The following is a 15966-nucleotide window of genomic DNA, read 5'->3' on the forward strand; positions in this document are numbered from 1 at the left end:
AGAATGTGCAAATGAGGCTTATATCATAGAGTCAACTCCTGATTCTCAGAGTTAGTTGGACTCTTACTACTTAACCTTATGCATTCTAGGATGTGAAATGTTAAGAAGAAAAACTGTTTTTATTGAGCAGCTACTATGGACTAGATGGTGGATCATTCACTCAACATTAATGTCACATGCTTCTCATAACAAAAACTGATATTTGTAATTTAAGTGCATTGCTACCTCACTAGGATATAATCAGTCATGGTGAGTGTTTACTAAAGTACAGAGCAGACAGGAAAGGCCTGAGATAGAGCTGCCAGTTGTGCTAATAGAGAGGGACCTAGCTGTGAGGTCCTAGGCAGCACAGTGGAAAAGGTGTCTGCTGCTTTGACAGTTGGAGCCTATGAAGGAACAGTAGTGAGAGTTGTTGTGGGCTGGTGTGTCACTGTGGTAGGATCATGAATGGGTGTGAGAGACCCATGCAGGCTGTGTTAGGGGTTCTGTCATCAAGGATCAGGACTTGCTGCTGAGCCAGGGCTCCAAGTGTAGGACACCAACCAGGGACACCATAGGGGACTGCCCACTCTGGAAGACTTGGGCACAAGGGAGGGCACCAAATTCGATACCTAGCATGGGTATACACCAGGCATCCATGTGCAGACCTGTGGAAAGAGTAGGATACAGGGTCTTGGGACTCAGGAACTGGATGCAGGGTCAGGATTTTACCAGGCAAGTCAGTCCCTCTATGTCATGGGTCTTTCTCTGAACAGCTTTGGGATAGGCCTTGGGAACACCAAGTTGCATTTGCCCCATGCAGTCAACAGAGGCCCATAGTGCGGAGGGAACTGCTGAATAAAATGTAGCCAGTTTACTTGTAGCTTATGTTTACTAAATCCCTTCCGAAGTGTAACACAGAAATCACAGTCAGGCATCAGCAAAGCCACAGCAAAACATCTCTCGGAATTTGATTCAACAAGCTTTTGAGCACCGGCCATGAGTCAGGCACCCAGTCTGTACCATAACTCTTTCTGCCCTCATTTTCTGGCTGATGCTCTGGGTTTACCTTCTGGAAATACACCACATAGCATTGCCAGCCCCGCTGAAGGGTCCTCAGAGAGCCTCCCTGAGCTTCCAAGCTGAAGAAGCCATGTACCCATTCCCCTCTCTGTTTCATTTTCCTCACAGGACTCATCACTATTGGGAATACTTTGTGTGTCTTTCAGGGTGCTTGCTTAACGTGAGTCTCTAGAATGTAGGTTCTATGGGAGCAGTGACTTTGCCATGTTCACCACTACATGTAGCTACTCAGTAGGTTCTAAGTCCATATTTGTTGAATGAATAAGCTTTTAGGTACCTTAGAAAAGTCTCTTTAAATCAAAAGCCTAACGTCTATTTATGAGATAAAAATCCTGAAAATATCTTAAATTGTCTACCAGTAGAAAGATGGGTAAGTTAGCAATCAGCAGGAATTTTGTATTGTTTTTTAAATGATATTGTAGAAAATTTATAATATGAAAATACTTACACAGTTTTATTATATGAGCACGGTTATTTAAATCAGGGTTTCTCAACCTCAGCACAGTTAACATTTTGGGCCCGATAATTCTTTGCTGTGGGGGTATCTTGTGCACTGTGTGATACTTAGCAGCATTGCTGGCCTTGACCCAGTAATGCCAGTAGCACCCACTCCTCACAGTTATGACAATCAAAACTCTCTCCAGACATTACCACTGTTGTTGGGGGTGGGGGGTGGGGGCAAAATAGCTCCCATATGAGAATCACCAACCTATTCATTGTGAAATTATAGTGAGAAAAAAAAAAAAGGAAATAGTTAATACTCAATGATAGAAAAATTGCTAAATTTTAGAGCCTCCATGTAATAGCATGCAAATAAATCAACCTGAAAAATTATATATTGAAGGAAAATACTGGAAGGAAATCCATGAAACTGTTAACAACCCCTGCCTTTTGGATTTTGCCAGCAGCCCTTGGGCAGAACGTGTCTTTTCATCACTGTTTCCCAAAATGTTTCAACAGATGGAAAAGAAAAAGCAAGAGAACAAAATGAGAAGAGACCAGTTGAACGACCAGTACTTGGAGCTGTTAGAAAAGCAGAGGCTATACTTTAAGACTGTGAAAGAGTTCAAGGAGGTAAGAAGAAGGTTGGGTAGCACGTTAAGGCTAATGTGAGGTATATGATCACCTTAAGAGTAGCCATTAAAAAACAGCAGTTTTTTGGTTTTCTTCTGGTCTGTGAAGGGAAATAACAAGACAGAGGTGTGATCTGGCAGTAAAGTATGGCATCTAAGTAGTTGAAGACTGCATTTTTCTGTGGCCCATCTTGAGGTCTAATGAAATGTTTCAAGACCTCACATCACTTTAGTTTTCCTAACACTTAGGAATCACATTAAACTCATAAACAAAATGACTTCATCAATCCGTATCAAGGGCCACCTGGAAACAGCATTTGTTGTGGATTCAGATATAGAATCTTCCCTCCTGCCAATCTTAGGGTGGGGAGGGACCTCAAGAAGCCATGTGGGAAAAGAGAGCTTCGAAATGTCACAGACTTGTATTCAAATCCTACATTTACTGCTTACTAGCTGTGTACTTTGGCAGTGACCTCATCCCTCCCAGCCTCAGTTTCCTTATTGGTGTGTCCCATTGGGTCAGATGAGACAGGTGAAACATACAGCACCAGGTCTGGGACCTCCTAACACCCAACACTCAACCAAATTTTGTTTTTCCTTCCTGCATTTGGGCAGTTGCTCTTCATTGTTCCAGAAAGAAAAGTGTCTGCCCTTGAGAGGTTTTCCAAAAAAGACTTCATTTTGTCCCTTGCTAAGGTCTCAACAGCTTTATTTTAAGGGATTCCTTCTCCCTAACCTAAATCCATGTGGTTTCAGTGACTTTAGACTGCTGAAAATACAGCAGAGTTAAAGGTAGGTTGTATCCTGGTATTTGGTCTGCAGAATAAAAAATGTGGTTTTCTATGCTTGTAATTTTGTTCTTATTTTAAGACTTTTCTTTCTTCCTTCTTCATCTTTCCCTTCTCTTCTACATATTTCCTTTTTTTGGAAAAGGAAATATGTAGAAGAGAAGGGAAAAGACTTCTGGAAGCCACATCCCATGGGCATTTCAGAATCTTATCTTCTCTAGTGTTCCAAATCCTATACCCCTGGGCAGATGCCAGTACACCTCCCTCCCCCTAAGGAGTGTACGTTGTGGTGGAAGAGACTGATGACAGGCTAAGAACAAGTCATAACAAATAAGTAGTAACAGTTCCAAACTTTGCCAGGTGAGGAGGAGACTGAGTTAGGTGGTGTGGTCAGGGAGGGCCCTCTAGGGTGAGCAGGATTTAGCCGTGGGTGGAAAGAGTTCTTCAGCCACAGCAGTGCAGGGATGGTGAGGGAGGGGCTGGGGCTCCAGTCTGCGACTCCTTTGAGACTAGCACGGGCTGAAGCTGAGGTCCCAGAAGGGCCAGTGAGCGAACTGGCAGGGAACAGTTAGGAACTTGCTGCCTGCCTCAGAGCTCCTCCTTCCCTTTAATCAAAATAACTCGGAAGAACTGTGTCTCAAATGTTGGTTGGAGACACCCTTTTGACAGTGTAGAAACAAAACGCAAGTAAGTTGAGGAGGATGAGTATAAGCTGTCAAAATCAAAGCAATTGAAAATGAAATGGAAAAGCTCATTCTCCTCCTGCAAGCTCTCAGGTGAGGGCTTAGGATGACCTCCAAGGCACCAGTTCCTTCAGAGGTGTGAAGTGGCTTGGGTCTGGGTTCCCATGTGTGCTGGCAGTCATATGTCACACCAGACACAGAGGGTGGTTCCTTCACAGCCAGCTAAGACACCTACCAGATTCTTGCCAGGCCTGTTTCCTTCAGTCTAAAGCAAGTAAGAGGGAGAGGGGATGAAATGTATTTTTACATATTTCATTTAAATATATTTCACCTCACATTTAGCATGTCCTTTTATTTTTTGGTGTTAAAATTGTCTTTCTCTTAGAAAATAATGGTGATGGTGGGTAGTCCTTTTTTTTTTTTTTTTAACATTTTACTTGGCAAAAATTTAAAATTGGCAACCACATGTCAGTGTTCCAGCATCTTAAACTTTCTCCCACAAGCTCCTGCAAGATAATCTGGGGCCACTACAGGTGTTGAGGAGGAGGCGGTGATAGGGACTTGCTTACTGCTCCACAGCCTTTACCCCAGGCGTCCCCAAACTTTTTACACAGGGGGCCAGTTCACTGTCCCTCAGACCGTTGGAGGGCCGCCACATACTGTGCTCCTCTCACTGACCACCAGTGAAAGAGGTGTCCCTTCCTGAAGTGCGGCGGGGGGCCGGATAAATGGCCTCAGGGGGCCGCAGTTTGGGGACGCCTGCTCTACCCTATATCTTCAGCCGGACTAGTTCTGCTGCTTTTCTGTTTTACATATTATGGTTCAATCTGGACTTTGATCCAGGGCGGAGCCTTCTCCCAGCACCCTCTGTTTTGCCTTCTCACCATCTGCTCACTGAATTCTCACTGTATTCTGGCCCCGAGCACTTGTAATGTGTAATAATTATTCTTCATGGAAAACACAATATTGTTGTCTACAGTGTGGTGTTTTGCCACCTTAGCGGCTGCCTTTCTTGAGTTTTTGTTTACCCCACATTAAGTGGGCAACAGTGATGCACCATGGGCACCATTTAGGTACCAAGTCATGCCCTCATCCTGACAACCAGCCTCCTCTGGTTTCAGAAGCTTCTTGATTAGAGACATTGGGCTTTCTCTAAAACCCCTTTGACTTGCTCTGAGAGAGCTGATTAATTGTAAGTCTGCCAGGAAACAACAAATACTCTGAAATCACCCTAATTGCAGCATTAAGTGAATACTTAGTTTCATGACCTGATGAGAAACTGTGGCTCTCTAAGCCATCAGGTCATGAAACGAAGATTTAAATTCGATAGCACTGATGAATTCAAACCCTACGTTTTTGTCAAGCTGGCTTTAGGTACATGACATTGAGTGAACTGAGCTCTCTGTCTGGCACCTAGTGGGCCTGGACGGAGTTTTGAGCAGGAAAGAGGTGAAGTGATGAGATATTTTCCCTTTTCTTCTAGAAATAAATACCCAAAGTGCCTCTTTTATATTTCCTTTGAAGACACAGAGAGTATGATTCTGTAGGCTTACATACTAGGTGACAGTGTAGACAGTCTCTACCAGAAAGTACAAGCATCGCCTCAGTGTGCTGTGACACACAGTTCCCCATGGTGGAGTTCTGATCCTTCTGGGTTGTTTTGGCCTCATTTAATAGGTGAGATGGGTGACAGTTGAAACTTATTTACTGTTTTATATATTCATTATGGAAATCTTCAAAAATACACAAACTAGAGAGCGTAGTATAACAATATAATAATGTAGCTCTCTGCTCCTGTTCCATCTCTTCCCCTGTTTGTTTTAAACTGGAGTCTTTTTTTCCCCAAGTACATCTCAATAATCCATTTTAAAAAGAAAACTTTCTTATTCTTTCTTTGTTTTTTTTTTTGTTTGTTTGTTTTTTTGAGAGTAAGTTTTGCTTTGCTCTTGTTGCCCAGGCTGGAGTGCTATAATAGCGTGATCTTGGGTCACTGCAATTTCTGCCTCCCAGGTTCAAGCAGTTCTCGTGCCTCAGCCTCCTGAGTAGCTGGGACTACAGGGGCCTGCCACCACACCCAGCTAATTTTTGTATTTTAGTAGAGTTGGGGTTTCACTATGTTGGCCAGGCTGGTCTCGAACTCCTGACCTTGTGATCTGCCAGCCTCAGTCCTCAAAGTGCTAAGATTACAGATGTGAGCCTCTGCACCCGGCCAACTTTCTTATTTTTTAAAAGAACAAGTATAACCCAGCATCACCTTATTTCTGTCCCCCACCACCCCACCATGAACTGTCCCCCTCTCCCCAAAAAGGTGCTCAAGTGTCAGAGCACCTTGCTTCTGACAGCCTCAAAGTATTCAGCCTTACTACCAGGGCAAGTACCCACCTGTTTCCTTGCTCCCTGAGCAAAAGATATGTCTGAATCCTATAGATGAGCCTGCACTAGTCTTAACAAAACCAAGGTCACTGTGGTCATGCTGCCATCACACTGCCAAAAGATCAGAGGACTTCCCAAGAGCTAGGAACACCTGACCCTGGCCAAGGGAGGTGGAAAAATTGACGGTGGTCGTTTTGAATGCAGAGAGTTCAAGGGTGAAATTTTTTCTCCCACAATAAACGGACCTCCAGGAAAACATGGCTCCTGGAGGGCTGACCAGTGCCAAGCCTTGGGCCCTGTGAGCCCTACCTCTCCAGGCCCTTTCTGTTACTACTTTTACCTCCCAATTTAAAAGCAGCGTTCCTTGTGACCCTGCCCAGAGACTGGGTTCAGGGTTATTGGAGGTTTGCTAGCAGATGGAGGTATCCAGAGCTGCTAAGGCCAGTGGAACAGGGTAGAAGGCGCAGTTAGCTTTTGAAGATGACCCCAGAAGGGAATATGAAATGATGCAGAGGTGATTTGTGCCACTGGATGTCAGATTCTACAGGCAGGGGCTGGGACGGTGACGAACCTCCTTCAATGATAACCTGCAGTACATGCCATTTATTTCATATACCTTGGTTTTAAGGAAGGGCAGGTTATTTCTTGAATATCTCTTATTCTATTTTCTGAATTTCCTTCTTAAAGACAGTAATATTCTTAACCTTCACTGTTGTTAGAACTTCTGTACATGTTTTGCCTGCTATGTGAACTAGGGCTGCCTTTTATCTCTTTTTAGGCCGCTGTCTCCAAAGCCTTCCTTCACTTCCTCACCACAGTAGGCCAAGACTGGCAGATAAGCGTGCTTTGTGCTTCTTTCCCCTTGAGGTTTCATAGACTTCATGAAGTGTTTTGGAATGACAGTGGCTATCCTCGCATTTCATTCTCAGTCTGACAGCTTAGAAATGGAGCATCATTATAGCTATTTTGATGTTGAAGTCAGTAGGTCATCAGGAAGCTTTACCATGCTGGCAGCAGCATGCCAAGAGACAGGGTAGCATTAAGAGCTTCTTGGCCTCATATGGATGCTAACATAGTCACCACTCTGTTTACACTCTCTACTTCCCCTTCAGGAGGGCCGCAAGAATGAGATGCTGCTGTCCAAGGTGAAAGCCAAGGCCTCCTGAATATCCCCAGCCGTGGTGTATGCCATTGATTTTATTTTTAAGCACCGTATATCAACTACAAGATCATGAGATGGTTCTGAAAGCAACAGTAGAAAGACGCAGGTGTAATGGTTTCAACAACCTGGATGTTTTCTTTCTCCTCTTTGCTTCCATTCATCTCTGTTGGCTGTTGTTGATGGAATCAGAGAGTATAAACACATGGCTTGGATAACACCCGTCATCCTATGAAGAATGTGGGCAGTACTTGTTCTCTGTTAATTCATGTCTCCAGTAACATTGCACTTTTGAAGGTACCTGTATTTGTATGGACTCTGAATAAAGAAGAATTCATTTGTTTAGCAAGTAGTAATTGAGTACCCACCAGGAATTAAGCACTGAGGAAGATTCAGAGACGTGTGAAACGCAGTTCCTGCCACACAGGCATCCAGCAGGTGGTCCAGAGAGGCAGATACAGCCCACTTGACCATAGAGCTGGGCCATCTGAGGTGTTTTTCAGTAAACAAAAGGCATTTAACTGAATGATCAGCCCAGTTGGTGGTCACTTGGGCTTTTCCCCTGCCATGGCACCTTTTGTTCCGAGCTCCTCCAGGTGCCAGCCAGCAGGCTTGGTGACACAGCAACTGGAATGAAAGTTCGATGTCATTGGTTTAATTTTTATATGTTACTCAAGTTTATATCTTAGAAAATTGAAAACGGGCCTTATGCTGAGGACACTTCGATAAAAATTACACCTTCCCTTGCCCCAGTGTTCATTTGAGTTACAGCATGCAGAGGAGCTGTGCACCCCCTCATTGAAGGCATAGTCCATGAGTCTACACTGCAGATGGGTCATGATCTGATCCAGGAAACAGATGGATACTGTTCCTTGCACTCAGAGCAAGTAGGGTGTCAGGAAGAGCGATGAGGTTTGCAGAAATCCAGGGAAATTTCCTGGAGGTGGCAGCATTTGGGCCCAATGTAAAGGGAGAATTGGATGTTGATAGGCGGCAATAAGGCTGTTTTAAATAAAAATACGCTATGACTAAAAACCCAAGAGGGTGCAGAGGAGTGCAAGGCATGCATTTGGGAAAGGAGGGGATAAGCCAGTCTCTGCAGGAGGCTTCAGAGACCCAGTTGGGAAGTAGGGCTGAGGCTAGGCTTTGGAAGGCCTTGAAGGGCAGTTGAGAGGTTGACTTTAATCCTTGGAAATGACCAGTGCAGATCAAACACAGCTCCTGCTGCCCCGGACTTCAGGAGTCTGGTAACGCAGTCATGTTCAGTACGTTTGTGCTCCATTCTGCATAAATCTTGCAAACATACCAGGGCAAGTTTGGACAGTAACACAAAAGCTTAAACATGTCAACCAAGTGGGGCATTCAGGCAGCCACAGAAATGTGTTCATTTTTAGTTCCCTAATGGATGTGATTAAGCAGGGCTGATGTGTACACATTTAAAACACACACACACACACACGTGTTCGATTAAAAACAGCCATTGGTTTCGGTGCCAGGGCCAGCACGGTGTGCCTGAGCTAGGCAGAAGCAGCAGCTCCCAAATCGAAACTGCCACATGTGGGTGCTTCCTGGGCCATGTGCAGCTCCACCTCAGCTGGTCCCTGAGCTATGGTCAGTGAAGGGCTCAGTGAAGTTGAAGCAAGTAATTGCAAAAGAACAGGTGGCACTTTGAGGGCAGGGGAAGGAGACAAGTTTGTGTTTGAACTCATTCAATCAGGGAAACATCTGTGTCATCTTGTTAGGAATCTTCCAGGCCCACCCCTGGCTAACTGAACTTTGTGAGCAGTTAGGGCAGTTATTTGAATATTTGTCCACAGGTGGTAGGGAGGCAGATGACATTCTGTGGTTACTGGAGTCCACCTCTGTGCTGATGGGGAAACCATGGCATGATTAATCCAAAGCAACCAGCAATTCTTTTTGAAAGTGCAGGCATTTATTTTGTGTTTCATTTGGTTTGGTTTTGGTGTAGAGGTCTCCATAGATCTTTATTCTTTTTTTTAAATCCACAGGCCTACTACAGATAAATCAGTTTTTGTTGCCTGAATACACTTTAAATTAGACTACAAAAGTCAGTTTGAGAAATTCACACTTGCTGCAGACAACTCCCAGTGTGGACAGTGCCTTTCTGAGTAATTAGGATGTTATATGACTTTACAGCAAGGCCATACAGGCTAAGGAGAAGCCCCAAGGACCCTGATCATTTCAGAAGCCACCCAGAGAGCCAGAAGGGGGCCTCCCAGGGCTACGGCTCTCTGGGTGCCTAGATATAACATGGCATTGTGCTCTAAGCCCACAGGCTTCTCCAGAGTTAAAAGGAAGCGAGAACATCCTTAAGTTACTTTTTTAAAATGTGCACTTCAGGAGGAACCAGGTTTCCCCAGGAAGGGGCAGGCTCCCTGCTCAGTCAGCACAGGGAGTTGCTAGTGGGCAGCCTGCCCAGTGCCATGGAATCTCTGCCAGCCTCTGGGTCAGGGGCTCCCTCCCACTACGTGCTTCTCATGGAGTACATGGGACTGCTCTGCTTTGAGCCGCAATCAGCTGTTGTGAGCAGGACAAGATTGGGTGATCAAGAGGTGTGTTGGGAGACACTGGGCCATTTTTTGATGTCTTTGACCTGTGTTCCATCTCTATTGGATGACTGGGGTTACCTACACCACCAGAGGGAGGTGCAGAGTTAAACAGTCGCCAGTCACACTGAGGGGTGTTTTAACAGGACAAATTCCAGTTTGTCAGGCATGCCTCTGTTAGGGTCTGGAATTCATGGTTTTAATGGTTCTGGCTCGTAGCCCATACCTACTTTGAAGATAGCTGGGTCCTGCCAGTGTGCGCTGAGTCTGTCAGCTGGGGGAGCGTTCTCTGACATCACTGAGCCCTTGGGACCTCCTGAGGCCTTGACTAAAGCCTGGGGAAGGCCTTCAGACAGTCCTTTTACTACCTCACAAAGTGCCACGCCCGGGACCTCAGACCTCAGGGTTGTGACATTGATGTTGTCAGTCCCCAGTCACGTCTCTAGTGACCAAAGCAGACCTGCCTGAAAGGGCACTCCGGACAGTGAGCCCTGGTGGTAACCTGTGCCCTCGCATTTCTCCTGCCCCGGATGGTCTTGTTTGCCCACTTTTTAGATGACTGATGATCACTCTAAAAGGGAGGTAGGCATCTCGCAGTAGCAGTTACTTTGACTGAGCCTGACCCCTTGTTCTGAAGTGCAGATGTTGGGTTGAAACACGCATTAAGAAAGAACACTTCATGGAAGCACTTTATGATACACTCATGGCCAGTGTTGGCCTCAAGGTAAAAGAACACCTTAATGCAGAACAGTACAACAAAGAGCCCCACAGGAAGGGGCCCCACCGTCTATCCCCATGGTTGGGATTGCCAAGGAAAGTGCCTTGTTCCATGCCTCTTCAGAATCCCCCACACCCTCTCTCGATCCTTTTCATGAAGTCCAGAGCATTCCTTCTATGACGCGCTGAAGACGCTTTGTAAAAGGCAATGCTCTAATAGCATTCCCTCTTCTCAAGGTAAATGTGCAAAAATCCTGCGGGATTTGGCGCCTGATCTGCAGCATACTTGACCACACAGGGAATACTGTGGATTTTCCATGCCAGTCTTACATCCGTCCCCCAAATGTGCCGAGCTCATGCCTGTCCATGGCCATTGGCCCTGGGCAACAAAAGTAAGGGCCTTTCCTGTCCTACCACAGTCTCCCTAGCATCTGGCTCAAGGTAGATGACAATGGGAAATTCCGGTTGGATAAAATGGCTTTTCCAAATTGCAACTTTCCATCTCTGTATTAGCAAAATTTAGATTTAACCTTCCCTTTACTCTATGCATAGTTTAAGAACAGGTAAAACAGTTTTCACAACTTCAGAGGGTCTCTTAGAGTATGTTTGTTATACCGGAACCTTGAAGTTTGGGATGAAACAAGGTGTAAGAGGTTTCTAATCTTTCAAAGGAATTACCTTTTACAGATTTTTATTCCCCAGGAAGGGAAAAAAGAGACAGAGGGAACGACTACACTAATGTCAGAGATTAGGTATGTTTTGGCTCAAAATGTGTCATGAATCTCAAGGTAACTTGATGGGTAGAAATGTCTCCGCCATATGAACCAAGAAGTGAGACCACAGCGCATGACTATGGGTGGCAGCACTGGGTACAGTGTTGGCAGGAGTGTGACCTATAGGCACTCCATGGGGGACAGCTGGACAGTGTCCATCAAAAGTGCAAAAGCATAAGCTTTTTGAACCAGCAATGCTACTCCTAGGAATTATTCTTATGTACAAGGGTTTTTGTTGAAACATTATTTGTAATAGCAAAAAGCTGGAGAGTGCCACCAATATAGGGGAGTGGTTAAATACATTATGGCCAGCTTAACCAATGGGATAGTTTGCAGAAGTTTAAAAGAATTGATCTTGTGTATATGCACTACCATAGAACGGTCCCTAAGATGCATGATTAAATGGGGAAAAAAGAAGCTCATGGTATCCTAATGTTTGGAGTGGAGAAAAATGTATAGATGTGTGTGTGTGCCTATGTTTTCACACAGACATATACATGTGTATATCATGTATCTGCCTACATAAGCCTAGGATATCTCTGGGAGGATACCCAGCAACCCGGCAGCCTGATTGCCTCTGGGAAAAAGGGTGGGGATGACTTTTCAATGTACACCTTTTGTACCTTTTGAATTTTGTACCATGTACATGTATTATCTATTCAAAAATAAATAGTTTCTAATTTTTAATTTTGTTCACATTTCTTAAAAAAATAATAGAGCCAAAATGGAAGAAAATTCTGATTCATTAAATCTGCTTTCTTAAAGATAAAACCTTTGATTCAAAAGTAGTGAGACTCTTTCTTGGGTCTTGAGGCAGTGGGCCATGCTAAGGGGGCTGTCCTTCTCTGGTGGAACAGAATGGGGCAGTGAAGCAGAGGCTGGCTCTGCTCACACTCTGGGAGCATGTTGGGCCAGCAGAGAGAGAGATGGGGATGGGGAGGTGGACAGTGAGGTGACTAAGACCTGGGACAGACAGGCTGCTACAGGGTTGCCTACATCTCACAAGAATCACAGTGCAACCTTGGTCCTCTAATTTTTGGGGTACAAAAGGTAGGGATACCTCTGAGTCATGGTCCAACGGGAGCTGTTAACATCCTCCAGAAGCCATGGCCATCTTGTGTGGAACCTGCTGTCGTTGATCCTTCCCCACTCCTTTTTTTAAAAAAAAAAAAAAACAATATAACTCTGATTTTGTCCAGCTCTGATGTGGCTCTGTGTTAGCCCCAGGAGAAAAACATGACATACCCAGCTGTTCCAGTCCGGGGAATCTCACTTCTGTTTGCCAAATACTGGTTTGCAGATGGTCTAACCCAGCTATGACCAGTTTTGGGGAGACTGCTGAAACTTCTAGCAAAGATTTTCCTGCTGATCAGTGAGAATGCATTTGGAGAGCTTCACCCTTTCTTCCTGTGATAAGTTGTGGAGGAAGGACAAGACAGGGTTTGAGCAACTTCAGCTGTCTTGAGACCACGAGAAGAGACATCCCAACATACTGAGGTTGGCAGAGGGGAAAGATGGAAAGAGCCTGGCTCTCTGAAGGCATGATGAGCCTCTGAACCATGCTGGGGCCCACCTGCTTCCATATTCTTGTTCCATGAGAAAAATGAACCTCTGTTAGCTTGTGCATTCAACCAACAAATACTTGAGTTTCTTCTGGGTCAGGCCCTGAGAATATAGCAGTAAAAAAAGCAGACAAAAGAACCTATCTTCCTGGAGCTACTCTCTCCAGTGAAAAAAACATACAAACAAGATAAATATGTAAATATTGTCATGTGGTGCTTCAACATGCTGGTTAAAGCAAGGAGGAGTATCAGGAGTGTCTGGTTTGATGGCAGTTGCAATTTTATATTGAGAAGTCAAGGAAGTCCTCACTCACTGACTAAAGAGGAAGTGAGTATAGAGATACTGTGTGAAGAAAATTCCAGGCAGTGGGGACAGCAAGTATAAAGGCCCTATGGTAGGAGCATACCCAGCAGGTTAGTTTGAGGAACATGAAAGGGACCTGCGTGGGGAGCCACTAGAGGGTTTGGAGAAGGAAAGTAATGTGATCTGGGTTCATTTTAATAGGCATCCCTACACTGGGTGTGGGGTGTGGCTTATGTCTGTAATCCCAGCATTTTGGGAGGCTGAGGAGGGCAGATCACTTGAGCCCAGGAGCTCAAGACAGCCTGGGCAATATGGTGATGCCCCGTCTTTACTAAAAATACAAAAAATTAGCTAAGCGTGATGGAGCACACCTGTAGTTTTAGCTACTCGGGAGGCAAGGTGGGAGGATGGCTTGAACCTGGAAAGTCGAGGCTGCAGAGAGCCATGATCACACCACTACACTCCAACCTGGGCAACAGAGGGGGTATCCCTCTGGAGGCTGTGTTGACTATGGGGAAACCAGGGCAAAAAAAAAAAAAGGGAGTCCAGTTAAGAGATCCTGAAATAATCCAGATTAAAATATAACTGAAACAAAAGTTTTATGAGACAATACTTACCCTTTTAATACTACACTCTGGTTTTTCTCCTGTTTCACAAATGCTGAGCATTGAAGTGCTGCTTTCCATCATCCGGCCGTAGCAGATGCCTTGTCATGGCAGGCAGGTGGAATGTACTTCCCCTTGACTTTGGGCTTTTGCTTGTCCTATGGGTTGTTAGCTTACTTGATACAAGTTTTGAAAGTATGCTGGCATGGTTGGGTTCACCTTCTTGCCCTTCTTTCTTGAGAAGAACATAGTCTGTTGGCCCAAGGACAGGATGAAGGACAAACAGGGCAGCCTAGATGCAACCTGCAGCTTGAAGCCAAGCCCAGAAGAGCCCCGCCTAGATCAGTGAAATCCCAGCCAAATCAGGCGTATAAGCAAGAAATGAAGACTTGCTGTATACCACCAAGACTTCATAGTAATTGCACATGACTATTGAGAATGTAGCTGATTGAGCCAACTACCAAATTGGTTTCATGCTAGGTTATGACCTGGAGTTGAAAAGATACCTCTGTACACCACCCAGGTGAGGGGCCAGAAGAGCAGCCTTCTCAGGATGGGACCTGCATATGGAATAGACACAGAGTACAGCTATTATCATAAGAATCCAAATTCCCGCCGGGCGCAGTAGCTCAAGCCTATAATCCCAGCACTTTGGGAGGCCGAGGCGGGTGGATCACGAGGTCAAGAGATCAATACCATCCTGGTCAACATGGTGAAACCCCATCTCTACTAAAAATACAAAAAATTAGCTGGGCATGGTGGCGCATGCCTGTAATCCCAGGTGCTCGGGAGGCTGAGGCAGGAGAATTGCCTGAACCCTGGAGGCAGAGGTTGCGGTGAGCCGAGATCGCGCCATTGCACTCCAGCCTGGGTAACGAGCGAAACTCCATCTCAAAAAAATAAATAAAAATAAAAAAAAAAAGAATCCAAATTCCCTCAGACAAGGCCAGGCATGGTAGCTCATGCCTGTAATCTCAGCACTTTGGGAAGCCAAAGTGGAGGATTGCTTGAGGTCAGGAGTTCAAGACCAGCCTGGGCAACATAGGAAGACTGTGTCTGTCTCTATACAAAAAGAGTTTTAAAAATTTTAAAAAAAGAAAGAAAGAAAAAGGCTGGGCACAGTGGCTCACACCTGTAATCCCAACATTTTGGGAGGCCAAGGCAGGTAGATCATGAGGTCAGGAGTTTGAAACCAACCTGGCCTATATGGTGAAACCCCATCTCTACTAAAAATTAAAAATTAGCTGGGCATAGTGGCATGCACCTGTAGTCTCAGCTACTCGGGAGAGTGAGACAGAAGAATCACTTGAACCAGGGAGGTGGAGGTTGCAGTGAACTGAGATCGTGCCACTGCACTCCAGCCTGGACAACAGAGGGAGACTCTGTCTCCAAAAAATAAAAAAATAAATTTTTTTTTTTGTTGTTGTTGTTGAGAAGGAGTTTCGCTCGTTCTCTATGACTAGAGAAAAGTATGAAGTCTAAAATGTCCAGCAGAAGTTGCCACCAAATTAACAAGCATATAGTTTTCTTTTAAGGAAATCTAGACATAAATGTGATTCCTTCTGCCCGGATGCTTCCATAATGATAGGATGTTAAGTCAAAGCCCCTGCTGAATAAACACAATAAATAAAAGTACACTATCCAATAGCAAGAATAAACCAAAAAATTCTACAGATGTCTACCCAACCATACCCTGACCCTCGAAACCTTCTTCCTGGAATCCAACTAGAATAATGCAAGAGGATCCACTATATCAGGTGCAGTCTGCAAAGGTTCATGCAGATCTCCTGCTGAAAATGCAAGCCACAGTTGAAACATGTAGTCTAGTCAGGTTTCTGTTAGGTTCCTTTCATCTTTCTCATGTTGGATACAGGCAGACTTGAGTCCAAATACCTGTAGGCTATGTACTCATACTGTGTGACCATGGGCAAGCTATTCACCCTCTTAGAATGTAGTAAAGTCAGGACTATATTTACCTTATAGAGTGAATGCAATAGTAAGTAATCATTTGTATATAAAATCCAGTAGAACAGCTGTACATGACTGGTGCTCAATAAATACTACGTTTTTTTGTTTTTGTTTTTGTTTTTTTTTTGAGACGGAGTTTCGCTCTTGTTACCCAGGCTGGAGTGCAATGGCACGATCTCGGCTCACCGCAACCTTTGCCTCCTGGGTTCAAGCAATTCTCCTGCCTCAGCCTCCTGAGCTGGGATTACAGGCACGCGCCACCATGCCCAGCTAATTTTTTTTTCTATTTTTACTAGAGACGGGGTTTCACCATGTTGACCAGGATGGTCTCG

At 44.9% G+C, this 15966-nt stretch overlaps 1 protein-coding gene across 2 annotated transcripts in view; it reads left to right on the forward strand.

Annotated features, from left to right (window-relative positions):
- Positions 1–11966, forward strand: part of CCDC93 (CCC complex scaffolding subunit CCDC93) — a 90315-nt gene extending 78349 nt beyond the window's left edge. For both annotated transcript variants that reach the window (XM_003931540.4, XM_010342156.3), the window contains exons 23-24: positions 2023–2136; positions 7092–11966. In XM_003931540.4, coding sequence (XP_003931589.3) covers positions 2023–2136; positions 7092–7145 — 168 coding nt within the window. In that variant the 3' untranslated portion in view covers positions 7146–11966. The remainder of the gene's footprint in view (positions 1–2022; positions 2137–7091) is intronic.
- The last annotated feature ends 4000 nt before the right edge of the window (positions 11967–15966 follow it).

This window comes from Saimiri boliviensis, chromosome 5, assembly GCF_048565385.1.
Source record: "Saimiri boliviensis isolate mSaiBol1 chromosome 5, mSaiBol1.pri, whole genome shotgun sequence".
Taxonomy (NCBI): Eukaryota; Metazoa; Chordata; class Mammalia; order Primates; family Cebidae; genus Saimiri; species Saimiri boliviensis.